The sequence below is a fragment of the Mesoplodon mirus genome, assembly GCF_964341445.2.
Source record: "Mesoplodon mirus genome assembly, chromosome: 5".
NCBI classification, from domain to species: Eukaryota; Metazoa; Chordata; class Mammalia; order Artiodactyla; family Ziphiidae; genus Mesoplodon; species Mesoplodon mirus.
The window spans coordinates 126,942,980-126,963,959 of NC_138980.1; the positions used below are offsets into that span (position 1 = coordinate 126,942,980).

A 20,980-nucleotide genomic window follows, 5' to 3' on the forward strand; every position below is an offset into this window, starting at 1 on the left:
GAACATACCAGATATTTAATCTCCTAGAGGTTCTTTTTATTTTGGCCACGCTGAGCAGCATGCAGGATATTAGTTCCCTGACCAGGGATCGAACCCATGCCCCGTGCAGTGGAAGCATGGTGTCTTAACCACTGGACCTCTAGGGAAGTCCCTCTCCTAGAGATTCTATCTGGGATCTGCTACTGACACTATTTTTAAATTTGTTTACAGTACACTATACTATATGATGTACTAATTTAAAATAATACTGAGCTGCTTTCTGTAAGACCAAATAAACTGCTTTTGAATCAACCTCCTGCAGATTACATCTATAAACTCTGGTCAAAATAAACAAACAACTATCTGAAGTTACTGGAGAATGACCCACAGCGACTATCTAAAAAGATATACAAAGTTATATCAAGTTATATCAAAATAACAAAAAAAAACCTATAAATAAATCAAATTCTAAAAAAGGTTCAAATAACCCACAGAAAGGCAGGAAAAATAAAACAATATTCTGAGACGGAAAGAGAAAGACGAACAAATAGAGAACAAAAAATTAAATGGCAGACAAACCCCAACATGTCAATAATTACATTAAATATAAATGGTCTATGTATAACAAAAGACAGATTGGCAGAATGAATTAAAAAAACATAACCTGGCCATATGCTACCCATGAGAAACTCATTTCAAACATAAAAACATAGGTAGGTTGAAAGGAAAATGATAGAAAAAATACACCATGCAAACATTAATTTAAAAAACAAAAAAGACAGTGACTACCTTACTATTAGATAAAACAGACTTCAGAAAGAAAGTGACCAGTGTTGAGAGTGACATTATGCCCACACAAAAACCTGTACACAACTGTTCAAAGTAACTTATTTCTAACAGCCAAAAATTGGAAACAACTAAACATCCCACAATAGGTGAACAAACTTTGGTATACCTACATCATGGAATACTATTCAGCAATAAAAAGGAATGAACTATTCATGGATGCAACAACCTGGAATAATCTCTAGAAAAGGGTGCTGAGCGAAAAAAGCCAATCTCAAAAGGTTACATACAGTATGATTCCACTTAAATAACATTCCTGAAATGACAAATATATAGAAATCGAGAAAAGATTAGTGGTTGCCAGAGGTGTGTGTGGGGGGGGGGGGACAGAACAAAATTGAAAAGGAGCAATCAAAATGAAAGATCCTTCCAGCAATCACAGTCCTAGGTATTTACCCAGTTGATCTGAAAACTTATTTTCGCACAAAAACCTGCACACAGATGTTATTAAGCTGCTTTATTCATAATCACCTAAAAGAAGAAGCAACCAACATCCTTCAATAAGTGAATGGATAAGTAAACTATGATACATCTATACAATGGGATACTCTTCAGTGATAAAAAAAGGAATGAACAATCAAGTCATGCAACAATATGAATAAATCTTAAATGCATATTTAATATTCTTGCTAAAGGAATCCAGTCTGAAAAGACTATATCCTGTATGATCCCATTCATATGACATTCTGGAAAGGGCAAAAATATAGAGGTGATAAACAGATCAGTGACTTCCAGGGATTTGAGCACTGGGAGAGGGTTAAATAGGTGAAAGGAAAAAAAAAAAGATCCTTGGTTAATGGAAATGTTCTATTTTGACTGTATGAGTATCAGTATTCTAGTTACAATACAGTACTAAAGTTTTAGTACAATACAGTACTAAAGTTTTGCAAGATGTTACCATCAAGAGAAACAAGATGAAAGGTATACGGGACTGCTCTGTACTATCTCTGCAATGTTCTGTAAATTGACAATTATTTCAAAATAAAACGCTTTTTTGTTGTGTGTGTTTAAAAAAAAGGGCAATGATTCTCACTGTACCAGGTTTTCAACGCTAGAACTATTCATGATATTAATAAAAACTTACACATTACCTGTTTACATCTTTGTCCATTCAATCCATGGTTTCTATATTAGGGCCCCATACTGCTGGAGCAAAGCATTAAGTCAAAAGCAGTACAAGAAGAAGAAAAGAGCAAGTAACTTCAGCCAACAATCTTAAAGGCAGTTTTGGTGGATAGTGGTGGTAGTAACTTTAACAAAATATTGGGATAGAGCTTGCAAACCAGTGGTATGTTTCTCAATCTCAGTTTGGAGAGAGGAAATTGGTTAAAACTAAGAGAGCGATTTACACTTCCTTGGTCAACTTTCAAAAGATGTAGTCACTCAAAATAAATTTTTTTAAATTACATACATAGACCTTTTAAAAAAGGAACAGAAAATGATGGATAATTTCCCTACCAAAGTAGCCTGTTGATGTTTAAGTAATAGTAAGACTAGCCATAAACAGGCCATAAATAAAAGGAAACAACAAAAAATGAAAGCCTCCTTTCCCTGTGGACCACCACTGTAATCCTTCTCCTCAAAGGTAACCACAATTCAGTGTCTTGTAACTCATTCTTTTAAAAAAAGAGAACACATATAAGACACACATTTATCTTAAAAAACAACTAATTAAAAGATCACACTTGCTTTTATTTAGTAAGTTCTTCCCATTTCAACAGACATGAACAACCTAGATCTATAACATCTGACTATTTCTTCATCAAGTGAATGTTTAATAATTTAACCAATTCCCATTTTAATGGATGCTTTAGTGTTTCCAATTTTTTGCTAACATAGACAATGTTGAAATGAACATCTATCCCTATCCACCTTTTCTCTCTCCCCCTCTATATAAGCATATATCTTGGTCAAGCATACACACACACACATAAAGTTTGTGAATATAGCAGTAACAGTAAAGCCCTAGCAGCAGGATTGCAGAATCAAAAAGAATATACATTTCTTGTTTGGGAGATACTGCCAACTATCCACAAGACAGATTATACCAACTTACATTCCTACCAACAGTATGAGTGTATCAAAACTTTTGCCAATATGATAGGTGAATATAGTAATTTCATTCTAATCTGCATCAGAATTAGGCTACTATTTTGAACAACATTTATGATTATTCACTACAACCTTTTATTTCTTCTTATGAAAATTGCCTGTTTTTGTCCTAATGCCCTTTTCCTACTGGGACGCTTGCTTACCTTTTAAACTAATTTGTATCAAAACTTTACAAAGGAAAATAATTAGCCCCTTGTTAAACATCTTGCAAATACACTCTGCCCAACTATCTTTAGTGATTCAACTCCTTCTATGCTGTATTTTTTCTAATTCTGTAAGTTTTTCATTTCTATACAGTCAAATTTATCAATCATTTCTTATATAGCAGTAGAATTTCATGTCCTCTTTAAAAGTCCTTTTCTAGTTCCAGATAAATACTGGCTGAAGTTCAAAACTGTTTAATATTGATCATTATAGAACAGTATCAATTAACAGAAAATTTTAAGTATTTTATTTAAAGGAGTGCATATAAAACATGAAGTATTAAAATTTTTATTCAATGTTGCAATCAAATGCTATAAATAATTCAGAAATAAAATGCATGATGAACACTAAAGTAAATGCCAAACACATCTGCTGACTTTTTCATTAATTAGTAAACCGAGGGTATCAAAACATGCAAGTGGTAAGGTAAACGTTACAACTACAAAAACACTGATGATTTTAAGCCTAGAACTCATCAGAAGTCTATTTCCTTATTTTCACTATAAATTTATTAATGAATAGTAATTTTCTTACTTTAAAGCTGAAATATGAAAGAAATACTAGTTTTATCTTAATTAACATAAAACATAATGTTTTACAAAATATGTAGTTCTTTATTTTGGTACACCAATATGCTGTAAAAGACCATAATGTTTTGGAGCCAAAAGAAACAACAGTTACACAAGCAAGAACAATAGAAGAGACAGCCTGACTCTACTACACTTACCAACATGATCAGTGTTTAATGACCAATCTGTAAAACCTATCTGTCTACACACTACTTCCATCATTTGGTAAATCTACTCTCCCACTGTAACCACAGGGAGCTCCATTTGATGTCTTCTTTAATTATATATGAAGAAATATATTTAAACAAGAAATATAAACAAACTTTCTTTAAAACAAAATAAAAAGCACAGAAAAGTACTAACCATGGTTGTTGCTACTTTTTCTAAAATGACAGACCCCTAAACAAACCTTAAACACATGAACAGTTACAGTAGTATTTTAATAGATCTAAGAATCAATTAGTAAGAGCACATTTTAAAATAAAGTAGGCAGGTTTGAAATCTGACATATTTCCCAAGAAAAAGCAATGGCTCCACTCCAATTTTAAAAGTAAAATGTCCACTTTTCAAAAGTAGTTAGAAATACCTTCTATTTAATAGGAAAGCATCTGGCAATGTAAAGCCAAAAATACATTTGTAAAATAATTTTAATAGGGAATTTCTAATAACATGGTTAGTATGTTTCTTGGAAACATTTGTAAACAAACTCAACCCAAATATGCTGGGTATTTCCTAATGAAAATAGCTAAATTGTTTATACCAAAGTAAAATCTACTTACAAGTGAATCTGCATCAGGGCATTCCCTATTAAAACAAACAAAATATCAGACATATTCAACTATTAGAACTACGTGATAAGTATACTATATCGAAAGTGTCTGCCTTGGTATTTAAACATAACTTTCACTTAAACTCTATAAAAATATTTAGAGAAATCAAATCATGAATATTAAAATATACCAAATGATTTAAAAATTCAAACAAAGACATTCCCCTATACTGATACTGCAAGACAAAATAAAACAGCTTATAAATATCTGTAAAACTACTTTCAAAAATAGTTCTTTTCCATGAATATACACGTGTCATGTCAAGGAAGCTGTCAGTCCTACAACGATTTCTAGTGGCTTTTAATCCTTCAGGTAGAGAAAGTTAAAAAAAATTTTTAACGTATTTCCTTTGAGGTACTCTCCATAAGCTAGTATATATAGAAGTGAAACCACTTTTTTCCAAATATGTTAGGTGAGTAGCTAGACTTCCAGCTGGAATAGTTTCTAGTCTAATGTAATATGCAGTTGAGCACTGATATTTTATCATTTAACTGATAAGCAAATATAAATTTGGACATAATCTATTGAAAACTATTATTTTAAATGTAAAACTAAAACATAAAGAAGACCAACCTTCTGAACTAACCAAATAAAGCACTAGATATATAAAATTAAAGGCATTGAAGCCATGAGGAACAAGCTTAGAAGAATATATATGTATACATTCTAAAACAAGTTCACAAACAAAAATGAGAGAGCATATTTAAAAGGCATTGGATTAGGTATACTCTTTGGCTTGAGACAGTTATTGCATATAGTATCAGATTCTGCCACTTTAATAACAGTCTGAAAACACATATTAGGTACACCTTAAGAGCCAAATGAACAAAATAAAAAATACTAAATTAATATATAAGATAAACAGGTAATCTGTATCAATCCAAAGACTAAGCACAAACCAGGGAAATCTATAAATTAAAGAACTTTGTTAAATATAGGATGGAATAGACTGAAAAAATGAAAAAAGAGGGAGATGACTATTCTGCCCTTAATTCAAATGGGAGCACCAGGGTAAATGCAAACCCCACATGTCTTTATATCTACTTAAAATTGCAAATTTTGAAAAAGAGCTTCCTTATAAGGAATATTATATCAAAAAACCTATGCATACTCTGAGGAAATGATCCAGAAAAGCTACTGTAATAATATTCAATCCCTGTACAGAATCAAATCAATTAAGATGTTTGAACATTTCTTTCTTCTTTTTTAAAAAGATAAAGTTTAAATATAAAAGTAAGTATAAGAGTTCCAAACCATTTATTCTCTGGCTTTAAGCCAGAACTCTCCAGTCTTTGTGGTAAAGCACTCATCTGTTTGCCTTCACAGTGCGCAGTATGAGACCTGCAGATGAAGCCCCAAGAAGACCAAGCTCTGAGCAGGACCCCTTGTCCACAACTGCTGGCATTTCAAAAACCTTCAGGCTATGAGAAGAAGCATGGCAAGAGCCTGGGACATTTCAAGCAAAGTGAACTCTAACATTTTTCCTGCCAGGGAGTGTTGAAAGAAGGCAATAATGATGCAGTGATTTAGGCATTAGTTTTCTGACCTAGTATTCTTATTGGTTAAAATATTCCAATATCCAAGTGCCCTAATGATCATACTGGGAAATTACTGATCATGAAAAACTATTTTAAAAACATGGAATATACAAAAATATTATAAGCTCCCTAAATGAACAGCTGTGAAAACCATCAATTATAAAAACATCTTAACTCTTTATAATGTAGCCACTAACAGATAAACTGGCTACATTTTAAAAATTTACTTACAAATCAATTGTTCAGACTTCAATTTCCAATGTTATAAAAGAGATTAGGTTCCATTCCCTTAGCAAAATACCTCCCTTCACAATGCTCAAAAAAGACATCTGCAGAAGAGACAGTAGCTATAGGCATAAATCACTTTGCAAATAGTCTTAATTTGTTAAACCAAGTATCAATACAAATAGGGAGGAGGAAAGAAACAGACATTCAGAATGGCAGAAACTCCAAGAAACTCAGATGATAAGCGTATAACCAGGGAGGAGGCAAGACCACCCAAAGCACAAATTGTTCTCTTATATTGAAAATATGAATGGCCATCAAAATATTAAACCTCATGAGAGTTCTGATGATTATGATAGAGAAGTAGGGATTTGAAACAAATTTTCAGTCAATGTTACTGGGTCAACAAATCACTCAAGACTTCTGATTAGTGTCTCTTCAGTCTAAATGGGTTGAATAATTAAGCAAAGAAAAGTTCCTTTATTTCCAATTTGTCTCCAGTTAATCAGAGTTCAGTGATTCTCAACCCCAGGTGTATATTAAGAATCACACAGGCTGCTTAGAACAAAACAAAAACTATGCTGGGGCCTCATGCCCCAAGAATCTGATTTAATGGGTCTGAAGCAGGGTCTGGCATAGATATATTTAATTTCTCAGGTAGTTCTAATGATAGCCAAGGCAGAAAACTTGACTTAGCTAATACTAGTTTAATTTCTTATATGCTAATTATATTTCTTTGTATACCAATTTATTTTTTAAAAAAGGTAAATGACATTTATACTCCATCTTCCATCTAAAAATGATGAATTAGTATAAATGTTTAAAATATGTTAGGACTTTTTTCTCCCCCATTTAACATTTTCCATTTATGTACACATATATCACTAATTTACTATATGGTTAGAGTTGTCTTGAAAGATTTTCATCAAATTGCTGACCATGGCATTTTTCTTAGGTTATTAAGACTTAGAACAATTTTTAGTTCTGTCTGTACTTTTGTTTGATTTTTTAAAATATGCATGTATCACTTTATAAAATAAGAATATCTTTAAAGTTTCAATTTCAAAACGCTAAAGCGTTCATCCTGAAATTTTAAAATAATAAGAAAAGTTAACACTTTTAACTAAAACTAGAGGAGCTGGCAAATGTTCTTAGAAAAGTTTGTGTTTTTCACATCTTAGCCATATGTGCTTTGGGTTATTTCCAAAATAATTTTTTTCTTTTCAAATTCATAACAATAGTCTTATTCTTAATTATTTATAAGCATAGAAAGGGTTTTGACAATATTTAATATACTTACACAGACTCTGCATCCTTTTCCTTTTTAATTATTCCTGGTAAACCGAAAGTCTTTCTTTTCCTTGGTCTTATACCTTAAAATAAATGTATATTGTTAGAGAAACATAACTGTTCCTGATAAATATATTAAACTTATGAATGCATCTTGTATCTTGACACACAATTTGCTCATAACTGTTGATACTAAATTTGGATTAAAGAAATGAAAGTATCAACTGCTAAACCCTAATATTTAAATCAGTCATAGTCTGTTTAAATTTTTCTTATGTTGATATAATATAGCATTTTATTCACCAAAAGGTTATACATAGAACATTCATTTGATCAGTGAAATTCTCTCTTCCCCTAAATCACCTCAGGCAAAATAAGCATTTGCAGATATCTTAAGACTTCAAAGAAAGTACATTATTCACTGTATTAGATTTTGTTATAAATGCAGGTCAAATCATGTTCCCAGTATAAAGGGTCACAAAATATAAATGTGTTGTTTTAAATGAAAAGTTGACAACAGATCCATTAACAGTACGACATGGGAAACTTATAATATGGCATTCTTTTGTCCATATATTATCTCTAATACAAATAATGTTATAAATGGATCCAACCATAAATGAGGAACAAATACCATCTCTATTTTGCCAAATATGGCAGTTCTTCCTCTTCTTCTTGCGTGACAAATTGTTTTTTAAATGTCAGTCATGCTATCAATCGTTAACAGAATTCAGCACTTAAAGCTTAGCTACTTAACTCTTTGAGAACTAGAGTACACCTAAGCTAACTTCTCACCTTATAGATGAGGAAACTCAGAGTATTATTTTTGTTTTTTTAACTCAGTGTTATACAACTAGTTAACACTACAGCCAGGATTATTATCCAGGTGTCTTAGAATAATGTACTTGCTTTCATGCAAAACTAACTCCCTGAACCATTTATTTGCATAGCGTGTTATAATATTTTAAAAATAAATACATATTTATTCTCACAGAGTAGGTATTATTTATTATAAACATTTTTAAAGAACTTTAAAAATTCTTTTAAACTTCTGAAGAACTTTTAAAGTTTAAGTACAGAGAACTTAAATAAGTACTGCTCTTAGTCAAACAGATGGTAACTATAAAAAGTCTAGGCCCCAGAGCTCATTGACTGCTCAGTTAATAACCTTACACACAACAGCAAACCATTTCTCCATATTCTCACACAGGTCTTGGAAAAAAAATAGAAGACTGCTTTCAAATTACTTCTAGCAGCTCACAAAGTGAGATTATAAAACATGACAAAAATTGCAGACATCTCTTGGGTTTCATACTATGAAAAACATCAATTTAAATAGGAAGGGTTGTGGATCCTTTCTCCAAGTCAAATCATCACCTATTTTGAATGACAGTAACATGAGCATTAATACATAACCTTAGTAATTACTGAAATGTTACCCATTGTAGAATAAGCAGTATACATCAATATGTAGTGATGAGTTTCATATTTATGACCTTAGAATGTTTAAAGATGGATATCAGTGGAGAAAACAATCTCAATGTATATCTGAAAACAAATACATGTTATCTTTAATCTTTTAAAAACTCTATATTCTAACACACTAATATTCCTTTGGGCAAACCTATTTTTATTAAGTAAACGTTAATATCCGCAGGCCTTCAAACCACATTCACATTTTTTACATCACTCCATAGACATGCTAACACCAATGGGGAGCAGCCCCTCTCGTCAGTAAACAGAAGCTATTAGCTAGCTGTCACACACTACAACTAGTCAACTTACCTTCAACTGCACTAGCAGGGTCACATTCTTCAAATTCAATAAGGCCTAAAAAGAAAAAAACATGAACAAGTACTGGTAAAAAAAAAAAAAAAAAAGCTGGTAGAAAACAATCACATCAGATCCCACTACATCTTTTTAATTGTTCTGAAACGTGTTCCAGTGTTACCTGATAGTGTTAATTAAAATATCAGCAATAACTTAAAAGTCGAATAAGCCTAACACTGAAAGAAACTGAGACTAGCCTATATCATGAACACAATTTACTGACAACCCTTTATATATGATACCACAGAACTGGAGACACAGAGATTTAACATGTAGTTTCTGTTTTCAATAAATATCAGACTAAAAATTTATGTTCCACTAAATGGTCACTTTAGCCCTGCCTTATTAATGGTAGCTGGTACAACCTGCTACATCAAGGAATTTTAAAATAGAGCCTGAAGTAACGAGTGGATAATAGGGACTTCCCTGGTGGTGCAGTGGTTAAGAATCCACCTGCCAACGCAGGGGACACGGGTTTGAGCCCTGGTCCGGGAAGATCCCACGTGCTGCGGAGCAACTAAGCCCGTGCGCCACAACTACTGCGCCTGCGCTCTAGAGCCCACGAGCCAAAACTACTGAAGCCTGCGTGCCTAGAGCCTGTGCTCCGCAGCAAGAGAAGCCACCGCGATGAGAAGACCGTTCACAGCAACAAAGAGTAGCCCCCGCTCGCCACAACTAGAGAAAATCTGCGCACAGCAACGAAGACCCAGTGCAGCCAAAAATAATAAATAAATAAATTTATTTAAAAAAAAAACCACCAAACAGTGGATAATAGAGGATTTCACTACTGGTCCTTCTGAGATGTTAAGCTTAACTATAACTATGTGCAAATTCATGATCAGAGTTCTCATTGATCATTCCATTATGAAAGAAAACCACTAATGAACATGAAAAATTTCTCTATAAGTAGGAGCATTTAAAGTATTGGCTAAAATGTCCTGCTTCTTACCCCCAAATCAAAGATTTACTTCCTCAGTTCCAGTTTTTATTGAAAAAGAGTAGATTAACATTTAGTGATAAACAGAATAAAACAGTCATAAATGTGAGTTGATAAACAAGGTCTTAATCAATTAAGTGGCAATACCTTCCCTACTGGGGCATTCTTATGACATATATCATATGACTAAAAAAAAAAAAAAAAACTCACTACTTCCATCCAAATAATTCTTAGAGTCAGAAAACAGCCAATTAAAATTTCAAGGACTTCAAGTCCACTCTGTAAATCTGCAAGCTAAGAATTCATTAAATGAAAGGGTAATGAGCTTGTTCTTAGAATCCTTTAAAGGCCTATATTAACAGTTTACAAAGAGATGAGAACTGAAAGATCAATAAAGATAAAGAATTTTAGTAGTATGTGCATCCGATAAACAGCAACTTTTTGCTTGGTGTAAGAATGATTAAGAATGAAAAATTTCTACCTAAATTACCAACAGCTTATTATGTGTTATTCGTTTTATCACTTACTAATAAAGCTTGAGAGACTATAACCTTACCCATCAAAAAAATATATAGTATATATGAAGATCTTTGGATGTCATCATATATATGAAAATAGTAAAGGCATCCATTAATTCTATAAACATCAGTCCCTTCAAACAAAATTCTACATTTTTTCTTCACAAAACATCTCTCCTATACCAGATATCTTGATCACTGTTCTCTTTATCTTTTAAAAACATCCTCTTAAAATCCATTTGAAATAGAAAAATATCCAATAAAAATAAGCTATTCAGGGCTTCCCTGGTGGCGCAGTGGTTGAGAGTCCGCCTGCAGATGCAGGGGACACGGGTTCGTGCCCTGGTTCGGGAAGATCCCACATGCTGCGGAGCGGCTGGGCCTGTGAGCCATAGCCGCTGAGCCTGCGCGTCCGGAGCCTGTGCTCCGCAATGGGAGAGGCCGCAACAGTGAGAGGCCCGCGTACCGCAAAAAAAAAAAAAAAAATAAATAAATAAAAATAAACATAAGCTATTCAAAATGACATTTTTGAAATATAAGATGCCAAATCCTTTCAAATTGTAAAATATATATTAAAAAATTTTAACTGAGTTCCATCCACACATAAGCTTTTCTATTAAAAACAGAAACACTAAGTTTCTAGAATAATATAAAACTAAATATATACTCTTAAAAAAACCATTAAATCATGCATGAAAAAGATTTTGTTTTTCAAATGGCATACACTCCACATGCTGCTTCACATGGCAAAGCTTTGCGTGCCTGGCTCAGTGCCAGTTGACAGCTCAGCTGGATATCAATGCACATTCTGACCCCCCTTGTAGCATGTCACTTCTGAACTGTTTCACAAGTAGAAAGTTTATTCACCATCTCCCCCAAATGCAGTCCACTGCCCATCATTCTGCTATTTAATCGTAAGACAAGTTACTTTTTTGACAGTACCAAAGCCAGAGTGAGAGTCAGAAAGAACAGTTTGCTACCACTGGAATTTCAACTGTTTTAGGCTCAATTAATCCTGTTGTCAAAATAAATAAGTGCTCTTAGTGCTTAGATTTTATGCTGGGCTGCAAGGGCAATTTAGTTTGTACAAAAGCAAATAAGACCATTTTGGCTCTGTCTCCTGATGCTCTTTTATACATTATCTAAAAATGTAGGGCTTCCCTGGTGGCGCAGTGGTTGAGGGTCCACCTGCTGATGCGGGGGACACGGGTTCGTGCCCCAGTCCGGGAAGATCCCACATGCCGCGGAGCAGCTGGGCCCGTGAGCCATGGCCGCTGAGCCTGCGCATCCGGAGCCTGTGCTCTGCGGCGGGAGAGGCCATGGCAGTGAGAGGCCCGCGTACCGCAAAACAACAACAACAAAAAAAGCCATGATGAGTTCAATTAGAAGCAGAAGAAATTAAAAGCAGACCTCAAAGAGGGCAACGATCCAAAGCAAGACAATTCTTACATATGATGCTTTAATCATATGTAGGAATAAAATATTGCTAGCAAAAGAAAAAGAGAAAGTCAATAACCTAAACAATTCATCCAAACCTAATTTGGATCAAAACTTTTAAGAAATGTTACAGAAGGAAAGAATTTATTTAACAGTAATCTTTAATCACTACATGTATTTTGTGGAATGAGGTAGAGTATTAAAAAATGTTAAATATTTAATTAATAGTTTCCATTGTTTTGGAATCAATTCCAAATCTCAGGTCATCAATAAAATCTGCAACTTTGTCTAGCTATAAACTGGCCTCAGAACTCAAATAAGAAGTCTGAGCTACCCAAATCAAGTATATTTCTGCATATACCTAACTAAAACCACAGAACACCGGTTCTAATTAAAAGCCAAAGTAAAACATACAAACATGGCCAGATCCCAAAGTCTAACAAAAAGTGATGATAATGGGGGAGGGGGGGGAGAGAGGAAGGGACAAAGAGAAAGAGGGTGGGGGGAGGGTGACTCAAACAATGAGAGTCAGTGACATTTTCAAGCTTGCTCCTGGGCCTATGGAGCACAACACAGGCACATTGCTAGGTACCTGGGATGATGAACCGGGCAAGCTAACACAAAAAAGAACATCAAAGTCTAACTTGTGGTGGTGTGCAAAGGGCACGGAAGCTCAAGTCCTGGTTTTGCCACTTGCTTTTTAGCTGATTACCTTGGACTAGTTACTTACCCTTTTGAACCTAGGTCTTATCATTTTTATGAATGATATGGGGGGTGATAATAATACCTTTTGTTATATTTGCTTTCTCTTTCTCCCTCTACACATACTCATACATGTAGTATTTTTTTTTTCCTTCACTTGTTAAATCATTTGAAAGTAAGCTGCAACATCAATGCTACTTCATTTCAGGAGTATTTATTTTAATAGCGGGCTTGTAACAACAATTTCCTCAATCCAGTGGTTCCAAATCCCAAGTCCTAGCTGAATCTTCTAGAGCAATGCTTCCTGTATCAGAAACACCAGGAGGGCTTGTTAAACCATGAATTGTTGGGCCCCACCTGCAGAGTGTCCTATACAGAAGGTCTAGGTTGGTGCTCAGGAATTTGCATTTTAAACAAACTCCCAGGTGATGCGGATGGTCCTAGGATCACACTTCGAGAACTACAGTCCTAGGGATTCCCTGGGTCCACTGCCAGATATTCAGTAAGTCTAGACAGTGCTTTTCCAATTTTACTGCACATACAAACTGCCTAGGGATCTCACTGAAGTGCAGCTTCTATTTCAGTAGGTCTGGGGTAGGGCTTGAGAGTCTACATTTATAACAAGCATCCAGTGATGTAATGCTGCAGGTTCTCAACAATGGCTGCATGTTAGAATCAGAGTTTTAAAATATAGTGATACCAAGGATCCACCCTACACTAATGACATCAAAATTTCTGGGATAGTGCACTGGCTGTTCGTTTTTTAATTTTTATTATTATTTTTTTATAAAGCATTTTAAATATTTATTTATTTATTTATTATATTGGCTGTGTTGGGTCTTCATTGCTGTGCGTGGGCTTTCTCTAGTTGCTGTAAGCGGGGGCTACTCTTCGTTGCGGTGCGCGGGCTTCTCACTGCGGTGGCTTCACTTGTTGCGGAGCACGGGCTCTAGGCACACGGGCTTCAGTAGTTGTGGCACACGGCCTCAGCAGTTGTGGCTCATGGGCTCTAGAGCGCAGGCTCAGTAGTTGTGGCACACAGGCTTAGTTGCTCCGTGGCATGTGGGATCTTCCCAGACCAGGGCTCGAACCCATGTCCCCTGCTTTGGCAGGAGGATTCTTAACCACTGCGCCACCAGGGAATTCCCTTTCCTTTTAATTTCTCTAAAAAAGAGAAATTAAAAGGAAAGGGAAAAAACATAGGTAGAACACTCTATGACATAAATCACAGCAAGATCCTTTTGGACCCACCTCCTAGAGAAATGGAAATAAAAACACAGATAAACAAATGGGACCTAATGAAACTTCAAAGCTTTTGCACAGCAAAGGAAACCATAAACAAGACCAAAAGACAACCCTCAGAATGGGAGAAAATATTTGCAAATGAAGCAACTGACAAAGGATTAATCTCCAAAATTTATAAGCAGCTCATGCAGCTCAATAGCAAAAAAACAAACAACCCAATCCAAAAATGGGCAGAAGACTTAAATAGGCATTTCTCCAAAGAAGATATACAGACTGCCAACAAACACATGAAAGAATGCTCAACATCATTAATCATTAGAGAAATGCAAATCAAAACTACAATGAGATATCATCTCACACCAGTCAGAATGGCCATCATCAAGAAATCTAGAAACAATAAATGCTGGAGAGGGTGTGGAGAAAAGGGAACACTCTTGCACTGCTGGTGGGAATGTGAATTGGTACAGCCGCTATGGAGAACAGTATGGAGGTTCCTTAAAAAACTACAAATAGAACTACCATATGACCCAGCAATCCCACTACTAGGCATATACTCTGAGAAAACCATAATTCAAAAAGAGACATGTACCAAAATGTTCATTGCAGCTCTATTCACAATAGCCCGGAGCTGGAAACAACCTAAGTGTCCATCAGCGGATGAATGGATAAAGAAGATGTGGCACATATATACAATGGAATATTACTCAGCCATAAAAAGAAACGAAACTGAGCTATTTGTAATGAGGTGGATAGACCTAGAGTCTGTCATACAGAGTGAAGTAAGTCAGAAAGAGAAAGACAAATACCGTATGCTAACACACATATACGGAATTTAAAAAAAAAAATGTCATGAAGAACCTAGGGGTAAAACGGGAATAAAGACACAGACCTACTTGAGAATGGACCTGAGGATATGGGGATGGGGAAGGGTAAGCTGTGACAAAGCGAAAGAGTGGCATGGACATATATACACTACCAAACGTAAGGTAGATAGATAGTGGGAAGCAGCCGCATAGCACAGGGAGATCAGCTCGGTGCTTTGTCAGCGCCTGGAGGGGTGGGATGGGGAGGGTGGGAGGGAGGGAGATGCATGAGGGAAGGGATGTGGGAACAGATGTATATGTATGACTGATTCACTTTGTTATAAAGCAGAAACTAATAAAATAAAATAAAATAAAATAATATAAATATCAAAAAAAAAAAAGAAAAAAAAAGGAAAGGGAAAATATTTTCAACGAATGATTCTCACAGGTACCCAAGGCTTGAGAAGCAGTGATGAGGCAAACTTAGGAACCATGGTCTTAAATCAAAGGAATGGGTTTTTAACCATGGAATTTCAGTCACTGTAAAACCTTCTAAATTTTCATCTAGTTCTCCAAACACAGCATCCTGGCAGTGAAATATAATCTCCTCCTACATCCAAAATCTGACACTGCCTCCATAACCCCAGACTGAGTCATGTTTTCACTTTCTGTGATCCTGATGAAACCTTTAAGGCTTATACTCTGCTCACTATAATCTCTTTTCTCTGGGAACTTCCCCCTTCTTCACGAGTGGTACAGAAGCCACGATCTAGTCAGAACTGACTGGACTAGAAAGAAGGTTACCCCAATCCAAGAATACCTAGACCAGATTCTTTCTGGTCTAGAAAAGGGATAAAAACCTGGGTTAATTCTGAGCCGTGGCTACAATTAAGGAACAAGTGAAAATACCTAGAAATTACTAGGAGATCACCTTACATCATGTACCTGGAGAAGCAAAGAAAGCTATTCTGCAAAGAAAAAAAATAAAGCAGTAAAATGCAGAGACTCAATAAAGGAAAAATGATACCTAGTCTTCCTACTGGTTTGGGTTTCCTTCTGCAGCCTGGCTATATCCCTGATTTTGAATCCTTGGCATACCTCAGTTTCTTTCCCATAAACTTCCTTTTAAGTTCAGATTGATTTAACTTCTTTTACATACTGCAAAAAACTAAAACTCTGTCCTAATTCTTATGCATATGTAAAAACTGTAATCAGCTTACTTTTTTACTTCTATTTTTTTGTCAGTGTTTATACTTCAAATTAATGAACTAAGCTTTCCTTAAGAACTAAGCTTTCCTTAAAGCCTGCTCAAAACAGTTTAATCTTTACTTCACAATTTAGGATTCTTATTATGATGATCAGTTACTGTGCTGTGACACAACTGCAGATGTAGTTAGTGCAGGATATCAGATTAAATGATTTCTGAATCCAAGAAGAACAGCAGAATCAACTTTTGAAAAAAGATTACATATTGTTATGAGCTACACAATTCTAATGTATTATGACATACCTGCTACTATACTACACAAGAAGTACATTCCCTAACAAAGAGTTAGGCAAAGGTCTTCTGTAAAAAGTCAAGATGGTAAATATTTTAGACATTGTAGGTCATCAAGTCTGTCACTAGTGACCTCTGCTGTTGTAGTGTGAAAGCAGTCACAGACAGTACATAAACAAGTGTGACTGTGTTCAAAAAAACTTTCATGGACACTGATATCTGAATTTTACCATTTTATGTATCACAAAATACTGTCCCGTCCCCGCCGCACCCCCCCCCCAACCCCGGCCAATCATTCTTTGCTGTAGGCCTCAAAAAAGAGGGAAAGCTCAATGTGGCTCAGTGGCCACAGTCTGCAGACTCCTGCTCTAAAAGATAATCGCTATCAGGAGGCATATGCGTCCCACAGGGCAGAGTCCTATGCCTCTGTCCTAGGTGGTTAGGACACAACAGGTGAAGGTGTACTCCTTCATAAAGTGAAGCTTCTCTGTGTTCTTTTCTTTGGGAGTTCTCCTCTTTTACTCTCCTATTTGTGCTAATCTACCTTATCCTCTTCACTAATCATCATCCATTCTTCTTTTCTCTTTCTCTAGTCATCCCCACTTGCTATCAAATAGAAAAACCAAGTAATCACAAAATATCTGGTGTGGTTTGTGCGTCTTTGGTCTTCTTGGCTATTTTTAATTTTGCTTTCTACGAAAGGGTTTCTACTTCTCTGAATTAAAAAAAAAAAACTTTCATGGAGGGAGTGGAAGGAGGTTCCATTTATAGGTTTGGCATTATTCTTAATCCTTGAGGGGTCTGGAAAGATCACTAGTTTTTTTTTTTTTTTTTTTAATCTATATACTTGTACCCTATACTTTATTGTTTTTCTTTTATTTCCCATTTTTATTGAGATGTAATTGACATACAGCTCTGTATAAGTCTGTTATATACCACATAATGACCTGACATACGTATACTGTGAAATGACTGCCACGATAAATTTAGTTAACATTCATCTCCTCATACAGTTAATCCCAATTGTTTCCCTTGTGGTGAGACCTTTTAGGGATTACTCCCTTAGCAACTTTCAGATACACCATGCTGCAGTGTTAGCCAGTCATCATCTTGTGCATTACATCCCCAAGACTTATTTATCTTATAACTGAAAGTTCGTACCTTTTGACCACTTTCATTCAGTTCCCCAGTCCCACACCCCGTATCCCCATGACACTGGTAACCACTGATCTAATCTCTTTTCACTTTTTTTGAATTTTATTTTTTTTATATAGCAGGTTCTTATTGGTTATCTATTTTATACATATTAGTGTATATATGCCAACCCCAATCTCCCAATTCATCCCACTGCCACCACCACCCCCATACTTTAAAATAATATACCTAATGTAGAAGCTAGAATATTCCAAATATCTAAACTAATAAATTAATTTCACATTTAGCCAGTCTGACCACAATAATCTCATTTTTCCCTTTCTCTTTGTGGCTTGCTGTTTCAATATTTTATGTCTACCTTTCTGGGGCTTTTTCTATTTGTATCTTTAAACACATTATAGTCCCTGGAAGTCCTCAAATGGAAGCTATAAACCTATATTATCATATAATGAAAATATAAATAAACTCTGCAAAAAAAATCTTTTATTTAAACATATTAGACAATGGCCTACCAACTTTTTAAGTTATCTATCCTTGTTTCTTATAAATGGAAACTTGCTTAACTTTTCTGAAAAGTATAGTGAAATTAGCAGAATGACTGTAAAACAGGAAATTTCAAAAATATGGATTTTAATCTCCTTTTACAACTAAAACATATGAGAATGGGTAGAAATCCTAGGATAATGTCGTTAGAACATAACAAGACATTCAAAATTAGAAAACACCTGTTTATTCATGACTCTTTCAGACCACAGGTGCTTTGATACTCAAAGCATACACTTAAAGTGACTCAAATTCCAGAAGGCAAGGCACTACAACACTGAAAAAGTAATGACAAAAACAGTCTGGAGGTTCCTCAAAAAATTAAAAATAGAGCTACCATATGTTCTAGCAACTCCACTTCTGCATATTTATCTGAAGAAAATTAAATCACCATCTCAAAAAAATATCTGCACTACCATGTTCAGTGTGGCATTATTTATAATAGCAAAGGCATGGAAACAACCTGTCTACTGACAGATGAATGGATAAAGAAAATATGGTGTGTGTGTATCTATATATACATATATATATGTGTGTGTGTATATATATACACACACAAATACAAACTAAATATTCAGCCATAAAAAGGAAGGAAATCCTGCCGTTTGTGACAACACATTATGCTAAGTGAAATAAGTCAGAGAAAGACAAATACTGTATGATCTCACTTACATGTGGAATCTAAAAAAAACCTGGACTTATAGATACAGAGAACAGATGGGGGTGTCCCCCCCTAGGCAAAATGGGTAAAGGTGGTCAAAACATACACACTTCCAGTTATAAGACAAAGTAAGTCCTGCAGATGTAATGCACAGCATGGTGACTTTAGTTAACAATACTATATTATGTATTTGAAAGCCGCTAAAAGAGTACAGTCATCCCTCAGTATCCAAAGGCAATTGGTTCTAGGATCCCTGCAGATACTAAGTTTCCAAGATGCTCAAGTCCCTTACATGGCATAATGCAGTTAGCCCTCCATATCCGTGGATGTGGAATCCTTGGACAGACAGGGCCAACTGTAGTCCTTAAAAGTTCTTATCACAAGAAAAAAAAATTTTTAACTATGTGTGGGAATAGATGTTAATAACTAAACTTACTTTGGCAATCATTTTGCATTACATACATATATCAAATCATTATGTTACATACCTTAAAGCTAATACAATGTTATACGTCACTTATATCTCAATAAAAAAAAGTAATGACAAAAATGACACTACACATAATTAGTATAAAATAGTCTCAATGAATAGGAAAAAAATTTAATGCTCTCAAAGTGTTTGATTTACATAGGAGAATTGGAGACATAAAGTTAGAGGTTATATAGCTCAACAGATAACTGACTGAAGAAATTTTTCAGTGCAAGAGAAATAGGTTAACTTTCAGTTATACAAAGTTTTTAAAGAACTGGGCCTCTTGTTTTCTTTTTAAAATGTGTATCCCGTAGGCCTAAAACCAGTTTACAGAGGAACTCATCCAGAAGAGGGAGCCCTTACAAAACAGGAGAAAAAAATGTTAACAGTAAAATAGTATATACAACTCAAGGTTAGAATACTTCTTACAAAACAAAATCCACAATCACGTGTTATTTTTCTGAGAAACACAAAATTTCCATCACTGTAATGGACTCCCTCTAGAGACATAAATAGAACAAATATGTACGAAAGAGCTGTAACTCTTCACCCACAGCAAGTCAACAGGAGAAGTAGTACTTACTCTTTCCATTCCACACCCACACCACTCCCTTTTTTCCCCTTAAATTAGTTCTAGGATCACTTATTTTGAAAATCAGTCACCTATATACACAATGTCAACAGTCAGCCTGAAACAGTCACGTAATTCTGGGTTCAGTAATTCTAGGAAAGCCCACATCACCACCAATCTTGGCTTCCCTCTTACCATTTAGTTACAGAAATTTTCTACATGCCATATATCTTGAGGCCATTAAAATTTTTTAATTTTTATTTATTTATTTATTTTTTGTGGTACGCGGGCCTCTCACTGTTGTGGCCTCTCCCGTTGCGGAGCACAGGCTCCGGATGTGCAGGCTCAGCAGCCATGGCTCACAGGCCCAGCCGCTCCGCGGCATGTGGGATCCTCCTGGACCGCGGCATGAACCCGTGTCCCCTGCATCGGCAGGCGGACTCTCAACCACTGTGCCACCAGGGAAGCCAGAGGCCATTAAATTTAAATTTATAAACAATAACCAATAGTAGTTAACTATTAATCAGGTATGTATTAATTTTTAGAAAATACCATTTATTAAGTACTCAATAAAAACCTCACAACCACCCCATGAAGTAGGTACTATTATTATCCTCACTTTATAGATGAGGGCACTGAGGCTTATAGGTCTCACTGGTAGTAAAGTATAGACCACAAACCACAGGACTAAGTAGTGTGCTATACCACAGATAAGAAAGTAACTGAACTTTTTCTTGAGATAATTGTAGATTCATGGTACAGTTCTAAAAAAAGAAAAAAGAAAAGAAATACAGCAAGATTGCTTGTATACTTTGCCCAGTTTCCTGCAATGATAACATTTTGCAAAACTACAATACAGTATCACAAACAGGATACTGATAATGATACAATCTATCAACCTTATTCAGTTCTGTCTAAGGCATTTTTAACCAGCCAATACACATTTGCTTTTATTCTATCAATACTTCTAAATGCTCTATATAAAAATTCTTCAATTGTTTTTACCTCTCTTAAC

General features: G+C 35.1%; 1 protein-coding gene across 1 annotated transcript in view; it reads right to left on the reverse strand.

The window, feature by feature from the left end:
• Positions 1 to 20,980, reverse strand: part of FCHO2 (FCH and mu domain containing endocytic adaptor 2) — a 115,158-nt gene that overhangs the window by 45,532 nt on the left and 48,646 nt on the right. The window contains exons 9-11 of the mRNA XM_082620477.1: positions 9,379 to 9,423; positions 7,604 to 7,676; positions 4,490 to 4,514 (exon numbers count right to left, since the gene is read on the reverse strand). Of these exons, the coding sequence (XP_082476603.1) occupies positions 4,490 to 4,514; positions 7,604 to 7,676; positions 9,379 to 9,423 (143 nt within the window). The remainder of the gene's footprint in view (positions 1 to 4,489; positions 4,515 to 7,603; positions 7,677 to 9,378; positions 9,424 to 20,980) is intronic.